At 45.1% G+C, this 20,929-nt stretch overlaps 2 protein-coding genes and 1 long non-coding RNA gene across 3 annotated transcripts in view; 1 reads left to right on the forward strand and 2 right to left on the reverse strand.

Moving 5' to 3' along the window:
* LOC135918064 (cytochrome P450 3A41-like) overlaps positions 1 to 5,598 on the reverse strand; it is a 46,972-nt gene extending 41,374 nt beyond the window's left edge. Inside the window, exon 1 of the mRNA XM_065451731.1 lies at positions 5,344 to 5,598. Within this exon, the coding sequence (XP_065307803.1) occupies positions 5,344 to 5,396 (53 nt within the window). The 5' untranslated portion in view covers positions 5,397 to 5,598. The remainder of the gene's footprint in view (positions 1 to 5,343) is intronic.
* Positions 1 to 20,929, forward strand: part of LOC135918096 (uncharacterized) — a 135,625-nt gene that overhangs the window by 84,937 nt on the left and 29,759 nt on the right. The gene's annotated exons all lie outside the window — the stretch shown is intronic.
* LOC135918056 (cytochrome P450 3A41-like) overlaps positions 15,465 to 20,929 on the reverse strand; it is a 46,819-nt gene continuing 41,354 nt past the window's right edge. The window contains exons 12-14 of the mRNA XM_065451725.1: positions 19,505 to 19,642; positions 18,655 to 18,817; positions 15,465 to 15,590 (exon numbers count right to left, since the gene is read on the reverse strand). Coding sequence (XP_065307797.1) covers positions 15,489 to 15,590; positions 18,655 to 18,817; positions 19,505 to 19,642 — 403 coding nt within the window. The 3' untranslated portion in view covers positions 15,465 to 15,488. The remainder of the gene's footprint in view (positions 15,591 to 18,654; positions 18,818 to 19,504; positions 19,643 to 20,929) is intronic.

Consider the following 20,929-nt stretch of genomic DNA (forward strand, 5'->3'; position numbering starts at 1 on the left):
AAGGCTGAAGTGTTTTAAGAGTGTAGCGCATGGAGGAAAGAGACCGTAATAAAAGTCAATTTGCAAGTGTGTGCCATGTGACACCAAGTTCCACGTCGCAAACAACACCGGAACTGCCAAGCGATACGACGTTTTCTCCCACAGACAAGAATTCATGCCAACGACTTGTTCCATACAGCCATCAGCACCTAAGAACAGACATTTAATTCAATGCCCTTTCAGACTACTATGTATGTGAGGCACACTGCACACGCTTGATGCTCGATTACCCAGATTATAGCTTTACAAAGCGTGCATATTTGGGCAAAATCTTGCCGGAAACGCAGGCACACATTTATCAGCATTCCACGCATTCTGCGCTGCATGATGAGAAATAGCACTTATTTCCCGCATTGATCCCTCCGAACTCCACCATGAACAATTTGTTGTGTGCCACTGTTAGGGGGCTACGCCTGCTACAAAATGCTTCGATGCAGTGACGTAACTAAGTTGAACAAAGGGCCGCATGATGTTGCTGTCAAGTTATATAAGAGATTGTAGATTGTAGCAGCAGTTGTTGCAGTAGCGAGGGCAAAGGGGCCCACCAGAAGCACAACTGTCTGCACCATAGCGAGCGCTCTCTTCTCCGTGCTCTTTACCGTGGCAGGCAGCATCAGCACCCAAAACCATTATTACGACGTTCTTCGACATTTTCTTTTGAATCACAGTCGAGCTACTCCTTATCACGGCAGCGTTTTAAGAGGACTGTTTGCCCAGTTTCGTCAAGTGCGGCGTCGCGCCAATGTGTCGAGGCAGCATAATTTTATACCACAGTCCGACGAGCTAAGGTGCAAATTTCATCTTTACCCAGCGAATTACTTCCCGAAAACGTATCAAATGTCTGAGTTCTTTTACGTAGTCATGATTATTTATGTAACATAGTGTTTCTGAAAACACATAACTTGATTGGTTTCTGTCCATAATTTCCATAAAAAGTAAAAGAAACATAGAAGCTGTGTTGACGGCATTTTCCCGTAACTTGTCTTTGGCAGTGGGAGCAACGCAACGTCGGGCTGAACGAGTGTGACTCGACATTGGAGATGTCGATACGGCCTCCCATGACGAGAACAGATCGGGATTGGGGGTTAAAGAGTTAAACATTTCTATCACTTACATCAGTTCACCCTATAGCAGAAGCTGTCGGTTTTTTCCCTGCTCACCCATTCTTATATTCAGAATGTATGGCAACCAACTGACTGACGTAGTGATGCCGGACGCGTCCATTGGCGCCAGTTTCTTTTCGTGATGCAACACAATGAAGCGCACGCCGTTTCTGATTTATTTTGGCACCGGGACTCGCAAGCCGGTGATTCAACGGTGGCTGCACTATTCGGGCTGTATGCCCTTGAGTCGCAATCCCAATGACCTTGTCGAGAAGAGTTGTACACAGCTGCTCGGGCGAACCTTCAGCATCTCTCGAAGTCTTGACCCGCAGATTGGGCTTACCCAATGTACAATGTCTGCCTAATATTCCCTGAGACATGGGCAAACTAAAGTCATTGCAAGTCAACCCCTTTCTTTTGGGCAGAAGGATCCCTCATCAAAACGAGTTTCGCCGCTGGCGCATCGTACGGCGTGTTCATATTTATATGTTTTCAGTAAGCAACACAGCAGAGCCAATTGTCACTGCTTTTCTTAAACTCCCACTACCAAAACGCTAGGAAAATAGTGTATCGGTCAAATTGAGCCACTGCTAGCTGTAAACTCGTTTTTGCAAGCATATAAATTATAAATACGGCACTACTGTGACATGTCAAGTTTTCTATTCTTGAGAGTTGCGCACGGAGGACTTCCCTTTAGGTCCATAAGTGAGTTCGAACATCACACTTTCCACAAGGGACCTTCGCTGGAAAAGAGATACCCGTTTGCCTTTTGTCACCACGCTTGAACATCTTTTCTGTAGATGTCCTCTAGTCCAAAGGGGTTTAAAGCACCTGCGTGACAGCGGCGATGTCTGCAGCCAATACTCACTCTCTTTTAATGAATTTTATGAATAATCCAGCGGATTGAGAAAGCAATTCGCATACTTTGAGAATCATATGCGATGCTTTCTGCATAAGTTATTTGTGCTGGCAAGGTACGTTTCAGTGACACCATTTGCCGAGAAGACTTGTGTGGCCACCCTTTGTTGACCTTGGCATATTGCATGTAGTAATAATATTGATGCGTCATATCGAATTGGCTACGCAAAACACCTTTAATACTCACCTTGCTTTGAGAACCCTCCGAACTGTTATGACCGTGGTTGCTAATGCAAATAGTTCATACGTACGTTAACAAATATCAATTATGTGCCCAACGCTGGGACCGAACCTCCGTCCGTCAGCATAACCCGATGCACTAACAAACGCTTGGCCACAATCGCGCATGCACTTCAACTGTGCCCACAACTAGCTCTTTGAGGTGACCACCATGCGTCACATTGCGAAGCACAGCTACAAGGCAGCACATTAGCGCACCATAATTTCCTTTGTTTCAAAGACGCAGAAAAGAAATGGGCAATTTTATAACATGTAGGTACATGCTTCACAAAAGCTTCTCTTTACCAAAGTGAAAGATGTTCGTGTAACTTGCATATTTTTTGTCTGATTTGAGTCTTGTGTAATGGAGCATCGTCATTCTTGCGCTTTATGTTGATAGTTTTTTTGTGATGCTCAAATTTAACATATTTTCAGTAATGTTAGACTGAAATCCCATGGCGCGTTTTTGTTTCGCGTAAACGCGACGCGTGGAGAACGCCCGCGCCGCCGCTGACGCGTCAGCACCCGCAAGAGGGCGACGGGTCCGCGACGACCACGCCGAGTTCCTCGGATGTTCCGCCGAGCTGTTCCACCAGGATGTGCAGAGGGTAACATTATCTGGCGGTGGTGAGGAAACAATGCGTGACGGAAAGTTTACCGTACATCGCGCGGCACTCTCATTGGTAGACGCGGGCGTGGTAAAGTGACAGGGCGCGTCTTCTATAGCGTGGCTGTTTACATCTAGCACCTGCGTATGCGTGGTGCGGAATCATTTTCGGCCTATGACTCTGTACCAATGAGTACAGATAGTTTAACCATGCGAATAATACTGTCAAGGTCACTTGTATTGTTTTTAATGCTTCGGCAATTAACACTAAGGGACGGTTTCGTGTGATGCATCATTTATCCTGAACTACTTTACTAGTGCAATCGTTCGACATATATTTAATTACAAGACCTCATGGCAAATATTAAATAGGTTGTTGTTTTATGCGAAGCGTATTACGAGGGCTCAACCCAGCTCCTCAGGCGCGGCGGTGTCGCCTTGAATACCACGTGACACCGTGACGTCACGACAGAGGAGAAGTGGCTTTGACTCAACTCTTGCAAGATGGGCTGGGTGGGAATCGAACCAGGGTCTCCGGAGTGTGAGACGGAGACGCTACCACTGAGCCACGAGTACGATGCTTCAAAGCGGTACAAAAGCGCCTCTAGTGAATGCGGTGTTGCCTTAGAAACGAGCTGTTTATAAGGCTCAGGCGTGCGTCGCTTGCTCAGGCGCACATTTCGTTGCCGCGCCGAACGCTGCGTTGCTCGACGCTCACCGCGTCCAATGCGGGGCGTCCAAGGCGAAGCAGAGTAACGCATGAGTTGTTTCTTCGTCTAGCCGAACCAAATATGGCCAAGCAACAGCAGTTCACAAAGCTAAACAGTGGTTCAACTACTAAAATAAAGGCTAGCATGCTTCGCATCCTGGGCTTAACCTTACCTAAGCCACAGCCATTTTTTTTAACCCATGGCATAATTACACAAAGACTTGTTTTGTTTTTCGTCTTACATTTCCTGAGCAATCTTTTCTCATAGCCATCTCTGATGCCCTCAGTTTTTCTGCAATTCTCAGGAAAGCCTAACTTCCTTAAATGATGCAAAATTTACCACTAGATGTGTACTTCTTCTACAGGGCTTAAGTTCACCAATCCGATTATCTCTTTCGAGTGATTTGGGGCAGATGCCAAGTAGTTCAGCACAAAAGTTCGACGCCAGCTTCTTAAAGACACATACCATGGTTCGTGAGCGTCGCAATCTATTATAGCGTAAGTTCATATCAAATTAAATATTGCAATACATAACTTCTATGTACACCCAACGAGTAGAATCGGCTTCCCGCATCACTAGTCACCACTTGAATGTAACGATGCATGCTTGAAAGTATTAGCTAACATTATATGATAAGGAAACCACTTTTGTAACGCAACGTACTCTCTCGCGCGCGCGTGTGCTTGTGTGTGTGTGTCTATGTGAGTCTGTTATACATAGCCAAATGCTTTATAGGTATTAGGCTTACCTATGCACATTTTTGTTGTTTTTCGTTATGACTGTCTGTTCTTCGCACACCCCTCTGTAAGGCCACTGGACCTAGATTGTGGTGCATATATATATATATATATATATATATATATATATATATATATATATATATAGATAGATAGATAGATAGATAGATAGATAGATAGATAGATAGATAGATAGATAGATAGATAGATAGATAGATAGATAGATAGATAGATAGATAGATAGATAGATAGATAGATAGATAGATAGATAGATAGATAGATAGATAGATAGATAGATAGATAGATAGATAGATAGATAGATAGATAGATATAGCTCGCGGATTCGCTCTCGAAGCCGCGTTGTAATAGGAGCGCCATGCAGAAACGGTCGTGTACCGTGAATTGAGTGCACGTTACAGAACCCCAGGTGGTGAAAATTAACCCACAGTCTCCCACTGTGAGGCGCCTCATACTCAGATCATCATTTTGGAACGTAACACATAGCCGATTTCTAGGGCCTTTTATCAGTGTTCTAGTGGCCAGACAGGCAAACATCAAGAGCACGGTGAGCTCGGGTCGTCCAGCTCCAAGAATCGATGTTGGAAAAAGGTATGTAAGCCGTAGTCTCATATAAAGTGATGCTCAGCCTCTCAGGTACGCAAAGTTCACAGATAATTTTATGCTGGGTGTAAAAAAAAGCGACAAAGCAAGGAGTCAATTGCTTTTGGATTAATGCCACAAAGGATCCAAACCACCTGTTTAATTCCCTAAAGATATCAACTTGCGGGAAGTGCTTCTAGCGTAGTCTAGGGTTGTATTGCTTTTCCATTTCATGTTTGATTGTCTTTATCCATGATCACTAGCTCAAACGTCCAGCATCGTTAGAACTCATATCGGCAGCTTGGCGCAAAGGGTAGCAAGAAATGAATAGAAAACGAAATGTACGGTAGCAAACTGCGCCGCCACATGACACGTTAGGATAATAAAGCGAACAACGAAACTGTACGTACCAAAAAAGAAAGGCCGAGAAGAGTGCGACAAGTGCAACGAATGTGGACAACATGGTGTAGGCCTTAAAGACCTTTGAACACTGAAGACGTTCTCGTTGGAAACATCAAGGTGCTTTCGTGCTCGCACGGACGCTCAAAGTATCAGACTTTGTTTAAGCTTCAATATTTTGCAGTTCACGAGTGCTCTCTGTCCAAGCCACAGCCACAGTGGGCGTTGATGGCAACGTACGAAGGAAGCGACAAAGGGCGGCGTCCGTATCGCCGTGGCAGCTGATTGAATGTTACGCTTCTCTCTCCGCATAACGCCACCGAGATTGCTGCGCAATCCGCCCTTCGCAGGGTGTCAGGAAGGCAACGCTGCTCGGGAAGTGATAGAGGAGCAAACAAGTAAAGAGAGATACGGCAACTCGGCTTCTATATCTACTTCAATTTTAACACAAAGCGCATCAGTGTCACATCAGTGTCAGGAAGGCAAAAAAGGAGGAGGAGAAACAAATATCGCGATGTATGTAGTTTAGTGTATAATGATTCATATACATACAGGAGTGATCTCACTCCTATTGTGAATGAAAACTGCTTTGTATACAGAAAGGAGCTCACTTATAGGCGCCCTTTATGTAACCAACGTAGGTTACTTCCCGAAGAGCACCAGCCCCGATTAACGATCTTTTTCTAAAGATCTGGCCTGCAGTTTAGCCTTGTTGATCCATGACTTAAATATTCACGGATGGTCCATAAGGGTGCTAAAGGTGTGCCATATTTGCCGCGTGTAATATTGAGAGAAAAGCTCACAACTATTACAAAGACAGCAGAAAATGTCAGGGGCTTGCATAGCACAAGCACACAGCCCTAAGCGCAAAAGACATGTGAAGCCTACATTGAGTTTCTTTGAGTGTACATTGAGTTTCTTCTACATTGAGCGTATTAATCAACCAATTCTCCTCAATCAATTTTTATTGCTCACCTAAGTTCATATTCTCGAATAGAGAATTGTTCCGCCCAAATTATTCAAATCTGCAATCAACTCTTCCTTTTCGTTTCTTAACAAGGCAGATATGCTAGCGGTCATGCATATCGCGTGCATGAGAACAGGTGGTGTGCGAAGATTGCGAGAACTGTTAGACGCACTCTGTATAAAAGAAGAGTATGCTCTTTATATTGTCAGGTGTCTCCAAGGAGAACTGCCAGCGCTTAACAAGGCAAGCTGGCTTCTTAACAATGGCGGCGGGACCAGGCTATCGAGTGGGTGGGGGTAGCACGCTCATTGCTCACGCTTTATGGTAAAACGACTGTAAAGCAGTGAATTATGGTTTTATTTATCATACATGCGTAATTCTCGAATGGTCCAATAGACGGTCACCGGACTAATCTATGCGAATGACGTAGTGCTACTAGCTTACAATGTAACACCTTTACAGACACTTCCGAATATCTGTGGAAATGCAGCGAAAAATCTAGGTCTTAAGTTTAGCACCGAGAAATGGGGAATTATGATCTTTAATGAAGAGACCAGTAATTACGTGGTGTCCATTCTACTGCAAGTCATGTCCATAGTTAAGCAATATAAGTACCGCGGCGTATACATAAATGAAGGAAACTTTCCTTATTCCCGCACCCATCAGAATAAGCTGAAATTCTCTAATGAACTCAGGCCCCAGTGGCTGCGGAGCACCTGACCAAGGCAGCGGTCAGACTAGCAACGCAGCAGAGGGTGCTAAGAATACCTGCGTCCGGACAGGCCGCCAATGGAAACTGACCCTTGCAACGTTTAACAGCCGAACCCTCTCGAGTGAGGCAAGCTTAGCAGGACACTTCGAAGAACTATCAGACATTGTTGGGGATATTATTGGCCTTAGTGAGGTTAGAAGACCTGGTGAGGCTTGCACATTGCGGAATAACGGCCATGTCCTCTGTTAGAGAGGCCTCCCGCATAAGAAGCAACACGCGGTAGGATTCCTAATCCATAAAGACATAGCGGGCAACATTGACGAATTCTAGAGCATCAACGAGAGGGTATCAGTAGTCGCAATCAAACTGAATAAATGGTACAGATTAAAGATAGCACAAACCTACACTCAAACGTCCAGTCACGACGATGAGGAAGTAGATAAATTTTTTGAAGATGTTGAATTAGCGACGAGAAAAGTGCAAGCGTGGTACTAATGGGAGACTAAAACCAGAAATGAAATTGATTTCATAAATTCCGCCGATCCCAGCATAGTGAAGGATGTACAAGTAATAGGTAAGGTAAAATGTAGTGATCATAGTTAGTGAGGGCCAGGATCCACCTCAATTTTGATAGAGAAAGAGTAAAATTGGTCAAGAAAAAACAGGTCAACTTAGAGGCAGTAAGGGTAAAAGCAGACAAATTCAGGCTGGTACTTGCAAACAAATATGCAGCTTTAGAACAGAGAGATGATGATGATGACATAGCGGCAATGAATGAAACCGTAACGAGGCTGGCTTCAGAGGCAGCAGTTGAAGTGGGAGGCAAGGCACCAAGGCAACCAGTAGGCAAGCTCTCCCAAGTAACAAAATAATTAATAATTATGGGGTTTTACGTGCCAAAACCACTTTCTGACTATGAGGCACGCCGTAGTGGAGGACTCCGGAAATTTCGACCAGCTGGGGTTCTTTAACGTGCACCTAAATCTAAGTACACGGGTGTTTTCGCATTTCGCCCCCATCGAAATGCGGCCGCCGTGGCTGGGATTCGATCCCGCGTCGTCGTGCTCAGCAGCCTAACACCATAGCCACTGAGCAACCGCGGCGGGTAAGTAACAAAAGACCTAATAAAGAAAGGACGAAGAATGAAAGAATGAAACTGTCCTACTTAAAAGAGAAGATAGAATTCGCGGAACTGTCAAAACCTGATCAACAAGGCGAAAATAAGTGATATTCAAAACTATAAAGTGAGAAAGACTGAAGAAGCCATAGGAAATGGACGTGGCCTTAAAGGGAAGCTGAAGCGGTTTTCAATTTCCATGAATTGCTGGGATTGGGAAGAACAGACCTAATAATTTACGGTTCCGAAATTTTTTTCTTCGTTTTGTTAATATAAGGGGCGGAAATCGCTTTCTAAATCACCCCCGCGGACACGCCCCCATCGCTTCCCGGAGCGCCGGGTGAGGAGGTTACCAGAGGAGAGAACCGGCGAGAGTGACGTCACTGGCGGGGACCGAGCTGCCGGACCGGCGTGCTGGCATGCGCTGGCATGCCTCTTTCCGTCCTGCGCTTTACTGAACGACGCTACGAGAGATTTGCCGCCGCCGCCGCTCACGTTTGTTTTGCGATTTTCGTAAACTGTTCTTCCCTTCTGTGCTGCGTGAGTGCCTACAGCCAAGGGCGCCCAACATGCCCTCGTTCTGTGCAGCAATCGGCTGCGCGAACACACGCGGGCGAGACGATGTGGTGTTTCACAGGTTCCCGAAGCACAAGAAGCTTGCAGCGCAGTGCGGTGAGGAGAGATAAGTTCGTGCCGACGAAATCAACTGTGCTGTGCTCGGACCATTTCCGCGATAGCCGGATAGCCTTACGACAAATGCGGAAACGCGTTGTTGCTAGCGTTGCTATACTCCGTTTCATACGTCAGGTGCAACGCTGTGGAGGCTTGAGATACTTCTTGCAGTGGCTGCGTTCGCACTTAGAAAAAGTTCGGTGTTTCTTGACCCGATTTTTGAGAAAACTTTTCATATATAAGCTCAGTTCTCAATGAAAAAAAAAAGAATTTACCCATAGAAACAATCCGTGTACTTATACGGCTGCTAACGCGTTCTTTTAAATCAATTTTCTTTTCGGCATTCTTTAATTGCAGCCCGTCGCGGCAGCTTCACGTGCATGCTCGCGCGAGCAAATGCCGCTGGCACGCTGCGAACCATAGACGGAAACGCGCTCAGTAATAAATTTTGGTAACCGGACTTCGTGCGTAGCTTCCACAGCGTTGCACCTCAGGTATAAATTGGAGTATAGGCTTGCCTAGTGACATTCGACGTACGGTTGCAGTTATCATGTTTACCACACGGCGGTGCTAAAACTGCCTAATATCTTTATGTCAACACTAGCATGGAGCGCACATACCGATTCTTGATCGAGCCGCAATCGCAAAGTCGTCGAACCATATTCTGAATATTGCACTTATAATCCCCCTGACCATCTCGATCTGGATGTGTATGATAAGCAACTTCCATGACTGTACCTCGCAGCACTGCATGTGCGCGCTTTGAAACGCGGCACTTATGTTCGCGATCGTGTATCAACGCTCAGAAAACCACGGGACTTCAGACAAGCAGCGGCAAGGTGCTTGACATCGCGGAATTGTACCGGTGTTTACAATCTAATGAGAAGTTAGTGCTTCGGCATTCTTCCAGCAGCAAGTTCCCAGTGACACTTTAGCGCATTTTTTCTCCCGTCATTGGAACGTGCAGCTACATGAAAAAAAAAGCATACGTAACAGCTAAGATTTCCAGCGCGCGAGAAGGTGTACACATCGCTCTCGCTTTTGGCACACTCAACATCGTCGTTGCCGCCGTTGCCGCCATGGTTTTCCGTATCGGCTGTCGGTTCGAACATGTACGGCGAAAATACAAGCTGTCCGAGACAGCGAGAACGTTCCATAATGCTTACAACTCAGCTATGCAGCCAGAACAGAACAGCGTGCTACGCTCTCAAACGGCGGCGCCGACCGGCGACTGCCGCCACTGACGTCACAGCTGCTCCGACCAATCACGGGCAACAGCGGCGTTCGCGCGATACCCTGAGGCGCTGGTGCGCGTTTTCATGAAAAAACAGCCGCTTGCGCTTGTTTCCGCCCTTTTTGAACGAGATATTCGTGTTCAGGGGACTCAAAACTGTAGAATGCCGCAGAGAACTCATTTTTTTCGAAAAGTGTTTCAGCTTCCCTTTAAATCAGTGAGAAGGAAACTTGGCATAGGACTAACCAAGATGTATTCACTAAAAGATAAGCAGGGTAATATCATCAGCAATATCGAATATATAGTAAAAGCAGCGAAATAATTCTATACTGACCTTTACAGTACCCAGACGGCTCAGGAGCACTCTATTCAAAGCAATAACGAACAGTATGCAGAAAATCCTCCTATAACTAGAGATGAGGTCAGAAAGGCCTTGCAAGACATGAAACGGGGAAAAGCGGCAGGAGAGGATGGAATAACAGTCGATTTAATCAAAGATGGAGGAGACATAATGCTAGGAAAACTGGCGGCTCTCTATACGAAGTGTCTATCGACTGCAAGCGTCCCAGAAAACTGGAAGAATGCGAACATTACATACTCAACAAAAAGGGTGACGTTAAAAAACTAAAAAAATACAAACCCATTAGCTTACTCCCACTATTGTATAAAATATTTACCAAAATAATCTCCAATAGAATAAGGACAACACTGGAATTTAGTCAACCAAGGGAGCAGGCTGGCTTCAGGAAAGGTTACTGTACAATGGATCACATCTATGTCATTAACCAGGTTATCGAGAAATCCGCAGAGTACAATAAAGCTCTGTATATGGCGTTCATAGATAACGAAAATGCGTTTAATTCAGTTGAAGTACCACCAGTCACAGAGGCATTGCGTAATCAAGGAGTACAGACCGCTTACGTAAATTTTGTAGAAAATATCTGTAGAAATTCCACAGCCACCTTAATTCTACACAAGAAAAGTAGGAAGATACCTATAAAAAAAGGGGTCAAACAAGGAGACACAATCTCTCCAATGCTATTCACTGCATGCCTAGACGAAGTATTCAAGCTATTAAACTGGGAAACCTTAGGAGTAAAGATCGACGGCGAATACGTCAAGAACTTTCGATTTGCCTGATGACATTGCTCTATTCAGCAACAATGCAGAGGAGTAAAACAAATGATTGAGGACCTTAGCAGGGAGAGTGTAAGAGGGGGCCCGAAGATTAATATGCAGAAGATAAAGATAATGATAAATAACCTGGCAAGGGAACAAGAGTTCAAGATAGCAAGTCAGCCTCTAGAGTCTGTGGAGGAGTACGTTTACCTAGGTCAGCTAATCATTGGGAACCCGGACCATGAGAAGGAAATTCACATAAGAATAAAAATGGGTTGGATCGCATACAGCAGACATCGTGAGCTCCTGAATGGGAGCTTACCGTTATCATTCGAAAGGAAACTATACAATCAGTGCATTTTACCGGTGCTGCCATATGGCGCATAGACTTGGAGGCTGACAAAGAAGCTTGAGAACAAGTTAAGGACTGCGCAACGAGCGATGGAACGAAGAATGCTAGGCATAACTTTAAGAGACAGAAAGAGAGAAGTTTGGATCTGAGAGCAAACGGGCCTAGACGATATTGTAATAGACATTATGAGAAAAAAATGGCGCTGGGCAGGTCATGTAATGCGCAGACTAGATAACCGTTGGACCATTAGGGTAACAGAATGGTTTCCAAGAGAAGGCAAGTGCAGTAGAGGACGGCAGATGGTGCGACGAGAGAGAGAGAAACGTTTATTAGACGAAACAGTGTCCCGAGCGAGGCCGGGTATCACCCTAAGGTGGGAGGGCTCCTTAGTCCAGGAACCCTCTGGCTTCGACTGCCCTCTTAGCCCTGGCGACGAGTTGTCGTTGGTCTTCCAGGTCCCCGAGGGTTAGCTTGGCCTCCCACGTTTCGAACAGGTCGTTTGCCTGCGTTTCTGGTTGCATTTCGCTGCCTTCCTGCCACGGGCATTCCAGGAGCAAGTGTGCCAGAGTGTCGGGTACGTTGCACAGTGGGCAGAGGTAGCCGTGGAGTGTCGGGTAGAGGCGATGCATCATCGTTCCGTGCGTGTATGTGTTACTTTGCAGGCGTCTAAGGATTAGGCTTTCTTCTCTGTCGAGTTTAGGGTGCGGTGGAGGGTACACTCGACGCTCGAGCCTGTAATGCTGCAATATGGCCGAATAGTTGGTGGGTACGGCCTCCGCCTCTTCTGTCACGGGTCCGAGAGCGCGTGGGGAGTGGGGAGCCCGGCTGACGTGCTCGCGGGCAGCGGCGTGGGCCGCTTCGTTCCCCTCTAGTCCCTCGTGCCCGGGTACCCACGTTACGCAGGTGTACGGGAGCGGAGTGCTTCGTCTTTTTAGTATCTTGAGTGCCTCGGCCGAGATGCGGCCCCTCAAGAAGTTTCTGCAGGCGGCCTGAGAGTCGGTGAATATAATTGCTGCGTCTGTGCATGTGGTGGTGGCGAGAGCGATTGCCGCTTCTTCAGCCGTTTCCGGGTTGCGTGCCTTGATGGTTGCCGATGCAAGCTCGGAGCCTTGGGAGTCGACGACGCTCAGAGCGTACGCGTTTCGATGCGGATACTTGGCCGCATCGGTGTAGCGGGCATTCGGGTCATGCTTGAAACTTCTTTTGATGGCGTTGGCTCTAGCCTGTCTTCAACTCTTGTGATATATGGGATGCATGTTACGCGGGACACGTGCGATGGAAATGCACTCTCGAACGTCCGGTGGTATTCGCTCTTTCTTGTCCATGTCTGCGACATACGTCTCGCTGTAGTTTAGGTTTCGGAGTACTGATCTCCCTGTGGGCGTGAGCTTGAGTGCGACGAAATTAGGAAATTTGCGGGTGCTGGTTGGAATCGGTTGGAGCAGGACAGGGGTAATTGGGGATCGCAGGGAGGGGCCTTCATCCTGCAGTGGACATGAAAAGGCTGACGACGACGACGACGACGACGACGATGATGATGATGATGATGATGATGATGAAAGGGGAAGTGGAATGCCGCAAAAAGAAAACAGAGCACTTTGGCTCCACAATAAATAGGAATGGCCCGTGGACTCTAAAGAGGAGTAATTATGCCAGCGCTAACGCTCGCAAGTGCCATTGTGTGTTTATTATCGGATATCTTGTCGTTGTCGGAAGTTAACCAGAGATCGATAGGGCGACTAGCTTTTAGAGCCCACGGCAAAACCACAAATGCGGAAGTGCAGGGTGCCATCGTTTGGGCCTCGTTTGAAGTCAGAGAAATGCAGACCACTACTAGTTTTGAAGAAAAACTTAGGAACATGGATCAAAATAAATAGGCAGCTAAAGGGCACAAGTATCTGTACTTGAAAAGCGTTTGTACAAAATAACGAAGAAGTAAAAAAAAAGTTGTCAACCAAGTACAGTGTAAATAGTGAAAATATGAGACAATCAGAGACAGTGAATTGAGTGCAAGGAATTGAAACAAAAATACGATTGAGTTACAAGAATGAGAAAAAAGAAATTCTAACCGAATATCGATACAATCACGCGGGAGAAAGCGCCTGGCTATTTGAGAAGAAAGACGACGGAAACGACGAGGCGTTGACAGGTCAGCCTTAAAAGAGGTGTCTGCTGCTCCATATTATAAGCACCTGGCATTTCTTTGGCATATTGAACCTTATAACACAACATGCTTGATGTCTCCCTTCCAAAATTACATTGTCGGATTCGCTCCCTGAATTTCTACTTACAGAGGTCGGGTTTGGTTCCTTCCCCTCTCTGCTAGTCTTGTAATATGGAAGAGACAACCAATCACTTCCTTCACTGTCGGCATGAAAAATAATATTGAAAATACCTTCTCGAAGACTTGGCCGGGACTGCACTGAACCTGCTTCTCTTTCACTTGGGGATTCTACTTTAGGATTCAGCCACAGGAACGCTTACTCCGCTGTCCAAAAATTTACAGAATCCAACTAAGTGCCCTGTTAAATTCTATATTTTCCTTCTGTGTATTTTTAGTTTAACCATTATTCACTGGATCTCATATACCGATCTTATTTTTATCGATCATTCTACGATATGCAGTGTTACGCCCTTATATATTCGGAAATTGATTAATTATAAATTGGAATAATTCCTCCATTTCATCGCCTATCCACCATAAAGGCTAGGAGCCACATACGTGATGGGAAATAACAAAGGCACATCTGCTGTCAAATTCGAGTGGTTAGACGGAGGAAGAAGATACGATGATATCGGATACTTATGAATACACCAGCTAAGACCCAGTGACATGTATTTCACAAGGTACTTAATGCAAGTGTAGATCGCGGGCTGCTAACCGAAGTGCATTGGAAGAAACCTGCTGGGGTGGTATCGGAGTGGCAGTGATCGGACACCGCATTGAAAAAAGCAATTATTAAGCAACAAACTGTGTTAAGAGACACGGTAGACGTGTATCCAAAAGCCTGAGATAATTCAATTTCATGTGAGTGCCAATTTCATGTGAGTGCCGAGAAAAAAAAACATGTTTGGTTGGTACCATTTATTAATAATGCCGGTAGCTTTTATTATTATTTGATACAGGATCAGTATGGATCATTACAGAACGAACCATCACAGAACCAGAATGTACGTGCCAACGATGTCGAAAGGCTTGGCACGAACATCCTGTGAAATCAAATATTTTGTGTCCTGTCCTGTGCAAGAGGACGAGCAATTGTTTCGAAAGAGAATTTTGATAATTGCATGCGTACATTTCTGTTCTCAGAGCCAATTTTTACATCGTTCAACCAGCTCCACTTCAGTTCTTCTTGATGCTAAAAAAGTGGCTGTGGCTTAGGTAAGGTTAAGCCCAGGATGCGAAGCATACTAGCCTTTATTTTAATTGTTGAACCACTGTTTAGCCTGGTGAACTGCTGTTGCTTGGCTATATTTGGTTCGGCTAGACGAAGAAACAACTCATGCATTACTGCTTCGCCTTCAAGAGTGGAACGCGACAGCGTTCCCGTCGACCCGCCAAGGGGTGTAAGACAATGGGCTACAGGGCAGCGACTACGCGCCCCGCATTGGACGCGGTGAGCGTCGAGCAAAGCAGCGTTCGGCGCGGCAACGAAATGTGCGCCTGAGCAAGAGACGCACGCCTTAGAAACAGCTCGTTTCTAAGGCAACACCGCATTCACTAGAGGCGCTTTTGTACCGCTTTGAAGCATCGTACTCGTGGCTCAGTGGTAGCGTCTCCGTCCCACACTCCGGAGACCCTGGTTCGATTCGCACCCAGCCCGTCTTGCAAGAGTTGAGCCAAAGCCACTTCTCCTCTGTCGTGACGTCACGGTGTCACGTGGTTTCATGGCGACACCGCCGCGCCTGAGGAGCTGGGTTGAGCTCTCGTAATATGCTTCGCATAAAAGAAGTGGTGCTAACGTAAAACAAATTCTTTAATATTAACAATCTTCGTTTGTGGAGCGATGACGAGGCACTGCCCGCAGATACAATCTCCCGTCGAAGGCAGGAAGAAGTTGTCCCACCTTGAACTTTAGTGGTACCTGTTAAACGCAAGAAAACACAAAAGTTAAGCAGTCAACCGAGCGAATTTCACTTTTAGTCACAATCGTTAACTGGCAAAAAAGCTGTCATCAGACTGGCAGTCCATGATAATCACGAAGGTTTAAGACGGCAATGAAAACTACAATGTCAAATTGAAGGGGTCCTCGCAAAATATTACGTTCCAATTTTGTTTACGGCCTTTCAAGAAAAGAACGCAATTATGTGATTGTTTTGCTATCCTGACGGCGTTTTCGAAACTTTTTCTAGCTTCAGGCCGGCACGCGCATTTCCATATTAGAGCTCAGTAGAGTTAAGACTAACCCGGTTAAAGCGAATTTCTGGATATGATAGACAGGTTATAACATTTGGGTGTGCATAGCTTCCCATAAACAAATGCAAGAAAAATTACTAAATATACGCCACTAGTTCGGTAAAATCAAATTTCTGTAGCCGTCTCTAAGCAGTGCTACTGAGCTAAACGGGAGTCCTGGATTGGCGAGCTTGTAGCATGGGACACTGATCGCAGAACTCGAAGTCAAGTGTGTTTTCTCAGACCTTATAAAGAGCCATGCCAACGCAAGCCATTACGCGGAGACCTCGATGACGGACACATCTATCAATAATTGCGAAGATTCTGGATGTGTGTCTGCAGGCTGATATAGCTAAGGATATTGAGCAGAAGCCACAGAAACTATCTTCGCACATGGCGCAGATAATAATGTCCGTAATACAGTTTGGCGCGTTTCTTCAACATGTGGCCACAATAACTTTTGAGCGAGCAGTGAGTAATGACTGCTTTTAGGACAGCACACAGGTTTGGGCAGATTCGGCAGCCAGCACTTGCGCAAAACTTTAGAGTGCATGAAGCAACACTTCCTATTACTCAAATACAAGAAATGTAGCTTGTTTCATCTGGATTGAGCTTTCAATTCTGTTAATACCTTTTCGTTCATTACGTTGTGTTCTGAATATTTGGTTGGGACAAATATAGCAGATTTAAAGTTCTTCAGAACACCTTTGTAAAAGCTAACTTATGATATGACGAACATTCTTTCACGGTTCAATTAAGTTCGTCCGAACGGGAATCAGTACATGCGAAATGAACAAAAGCATTCATTACGCAATTGGCTGATCAACAACATTAATGTTTCTTGCTTGAATGTAAACTTTTCGAAGTTAACTCTGGATTGCCCGAGAAATCTTTATTTGAGCTTTCGCATACTTCATACAAAGGGACAGTAATGTCTAATCAAAGAAAACCAGCTCACCAAGCCGAAAGCTGCGTAGCTGTGCAACACGACAATATGCCACATTTTCGTGAAGTTCACTCGTTCAACCACATAACACGAATTTTTTTTCGTGTGCTACCAGTGTTAAGCATATTACATATTACATAATACATATTGACCTATATATACACACAATGTTCTGGTGTAAGGTAGATTTGTTTAGAACAACGCTGCAGCCAGTGCAGTATTTATAGCTTGCTGATAGCTAGTGCTAAGCGATGTTTGCCTGAACACCGAGAGAGAGAGGGAGAACAGGATAACTGAAACGCAGCGAGGTTAACCAGGACTGAGCCAAGTTGGCTACGGTGCACTAGGGATAACCAGCTCACCAAAGGAAGGGAAAAGGGGAGTGAAATAGTAAGAGGAGAAAAGTAATTCCGCTGGGGATATCACCAGTATAGTAACAGTTTTGTTCTCTATATCACAGAGGGTCCTCAGTCCTGATATTAGGCGGTCACTAAATTCGGTAGCCTTCAAAAGCGCTTATGTGGTCTTTCGTTGCTGCACCGAACACCCAGAAGTTCCTAACGGGCCAACATACCAGATCCCAAGAAGTTCTAACGCAAAGTAGTGTCAGCTCCATCGCAACAATGCAACTGTCGATAAAGAAAAAACTATGACGCTTTCGCTATAAGGGCGAATCAATGAATGCGGTAGCAAAATGTTAGAATATTACATGAAATGCAAGACCCGTAGCTGTAGTGGGAGTATGAATTGAAGCAAACGTAAGCTGACTAAGCAAAAACGAGCTGCTGTGCTAGCGGCGCTCTCTTTGAATGCTGCCGTCGGACCATTTATTTTATATTTATTAATGAAAGCCAACGTCTTTCTTAATAACGTCAACACCACTTTTTCGTATCGGGTACGTTTCCAATGGCCTAGTGCACAGCCGTGCCAATAAGATTGCATCATTTTCATCTTTGAGCTGTGTTATTATTTCACACTCATAATATTTAGGTCTGAGAGGATTTAAGGTTAACACATGCGCCGTCGGTGTTTTGTTTCATGAAATTTGTTTCTGGGCTGCCATTCAGAAAAATAAATTTGCCAAGAATGTAACACCTGGTATGAGGAACTTTAGTGATATAATGGTGTGGCAATATGAGCCGCATGGCATGGCAAGGCATATAGAACATATATACTTAAATGTATACGAATCCCACAGAAAAAGTTACGGGACGCATTTAAACGCCGCCTTCTTGCTCTTGCGTAGACGCAATGATATAGGGAACAAGCAAGCCTTTAATTGTGCCTGGAAATCGATGCGCTTCTCTCATCGTACTCTGGCCCTGTGGCGCGTTTGTACAAGGTCAAGCCCGTTGTGTCTTGGGATTCAACATGTTTTAGTACTTATTAAAGATAACCCTTTTTCTTCAGTGTCCACCATTGTGGCTGAAGTACACGTTCATCACTTAAATAAGCAGTGCGTCTCTTTTCGTAATGATATTGCATTGCTTACAAGGATATCAAACTGGGGTTGGTTCTGCCGCTTTTTTTTTTGCATGTGCATAGGAGTGTCAAAGTGTAAAAAAGTGTGTGGGTGTATATAATAAAAATGATGGTAGCCTTCTTCGGACCACCATCAGTTGCACTTCGCTTCTCGAAGAGGCACAACGTGTATAAAGCGAGGTCCTGAACAACACTTCGCAGTGTGGTCCCCGCGGTTTCAGTCATGGATCAGAGACCCCAAATAGGTTCAAAATATTGCTCCCGCATATTTTTTCATATATATGGCTGAATCTCTACTGAATTTATCTTGAAATATCATACTTACTGGTGTTTCTGTGCACGCCTCAAACTTAAACTGCTGAAGCAGACAAGCTAGAGTTGTCTTCGTTTGGACCAAGCCAAGACGCATGCCGACGCAGTTACGTTGTCCGGCCCCAAACGGCAGGTACGTGAACGGCCTCAAGGAGTCCTTGTTTTCCGGCATGAACCTGTTGGCAAGTGTGAAGTAAAATGAGCGTAAAGATCAGTTGCAGTTGAACCGGGAGAAAGCACTGTGTGCCGTCCAAGCATGGGGCCGATTGAGAACACCAGCGTGACTGAACAGTCTTGCAACGAACTTTAAAACACCAGAAAATAAAGACGAGCACGAACTTGATTTCGGTCTAGTTTGCCTCAAATCGCATCGCAAAAAGTGAGCTGCACAAAAAAAAAAATAATAACGCGACCTGTCGCAACTGCCAAATTAGGGAGGTGTGAATCATGCATTCGCTTTTATGTGGAGTCTGTCAGACTTAAGCTGCGCGATTAATTTTACTTTTTTCGCGCTATGACTCTCAAAATGGTCACTAATTGCCGATATTTATCCGTAGGTAACATTAGCCAGTAGTAAAAGGAGTCATATGAGTTTCCCGTGCAAGCTCACTGTGACATCATCGTCTCATTGACTACATTCCTTTTATTCTACCTATTTTTATTTCCACAGGTTGGAGAGAGAACAATTTGAAAGCAATGGGCACTTCTACGTAACATATAACCTGATGCGCCACCTTTCATACTTATTTGGGTTTGTGCGCATTGAGCTCTGCAATCTTGATAGAAGTTTGGTACCACGAAGATTGCGGACGTTAATATCTAAGCATTCATATTGTTTGCTTTTTCTTACAATGACAACGTACCTCTCTGGATTGAACTTCTCCGGTTCAGGGAAATATTCTGGATCATAGTGGATTCCGGCCAAGGGAATGTCGACGCACATGCCCGGCTTGAAGTGGATTCCGGCCACCGTAGTTTCCTCTGTACAAACCCTCATAATTCTGCAATGTCCACATATAACAATACGGCAACAGATCACTATAGATGTCATCATCATCATCATCATCATCATCATCATCAGCCTGGTTACGCCCACTGCAGGGCAAAGGCCTCTCCCATGTTTCTCCAACAACCCCGGTCATGTACTAATTGTGGCCATGGCGTCCCTGCAAATTTCTTAATCTCATCCGCCCACCTAACTTTCTGCCGTCCCCTGCTACGCTTCCCTTCCCTTGGAATCCAGTCCGTAACCCTTAATGACCATCGGTTATCTTCCCTCCTCATTACATGTCCTGCCCATGCCCATTTCTTATTCTTGATTTCAACTAAGATGTCATTAACTCGCGTCTGTTCCCTCACCCAATCTGCTCTTTTCTTATCCCTTAACGTTACACCTATCATTCTTCTTTCATTATCATTCTATAGATGTATGTGTTGCTATTACAAAACATTTTCTCAGACCACGGGAATATAATTCTCGCTGGGGAATGCTACATTATTGTACGGAGAGGCCGGCGTGCAGACAGGTGCGAAAGGAACGACACAGAGAAAGATAGCAAAGAGAGGAAAGGCAGGGAGGAAAGGCATCCTTCCCCGTTTCGCCACCCTCCACTGCAGGAAGGGAAATGGGGACTAGAGGGAGGAAATCTGGAAAGGCAAAAGAAACGAGATAGACATCACTAACATAGACCATTCTCGTGAAACAGTTATTGCCAGCATCACGTGTTGTACACCTCGTATGCCATGAAAGTTTGCTTGATTAAGAGTACGCATTTGGGCTGGTTGGTTCATGATTACAGCGCTAAACGACGGGACGAGTGAAGGGACACAGACAACAGCGCTGACTAACAACCAAAGTGTGTTTATTCCGTCAGTCAGCATATATATGCTGACTGACGCTTCTACTACATGCCTTTTTCTTTTGACTTTATAACAATGTTTCTTTAGAAATATCTGTTATTTTTTCATTTTCGTTTTACTGTACTTGCATTCGCTCTCTTATCAGTGCTACTGATATATGCTTTTCCCATATTCTAAAACTGTTGCTAAATAAGTCATTTAGTACTTATATGTGTTTGGCTGCTAAGCACGAGATCGCGAGATCGAATCCCGGCAACGGCGGCCTCCTTTTTATGAGGACGAAATGCGAAAACACTTTCGTACTTAGATTTAGGTGCAGGTCAAGGTACCCCAGGTGGTCCGAATTTCCGGAGTGCCCCACTACGGCGTTCCTCATAATCAGATCGTTGTTGTGGCACGTAAAACCTAATAATTTTTTTAGTACTTAT

The sequence above is a fragment of the Dermacentor albipictus genome, chromosome 2 (genome assembly GCF_038994185.2).
Source record: "Dermacentor albipictus isolate Rhodes 1998 colony chromosome 2, USDA_Dalb.pri_finalv2, whole genome shotgun sequence".
Taxonomy (NCBI): domain Eukaryota; kingdom Metazoa; phylum Arthropoda; class Arachnida; order Ixodida; family Ixodidae; genus Dermacentor; species Dermacentor albipictus.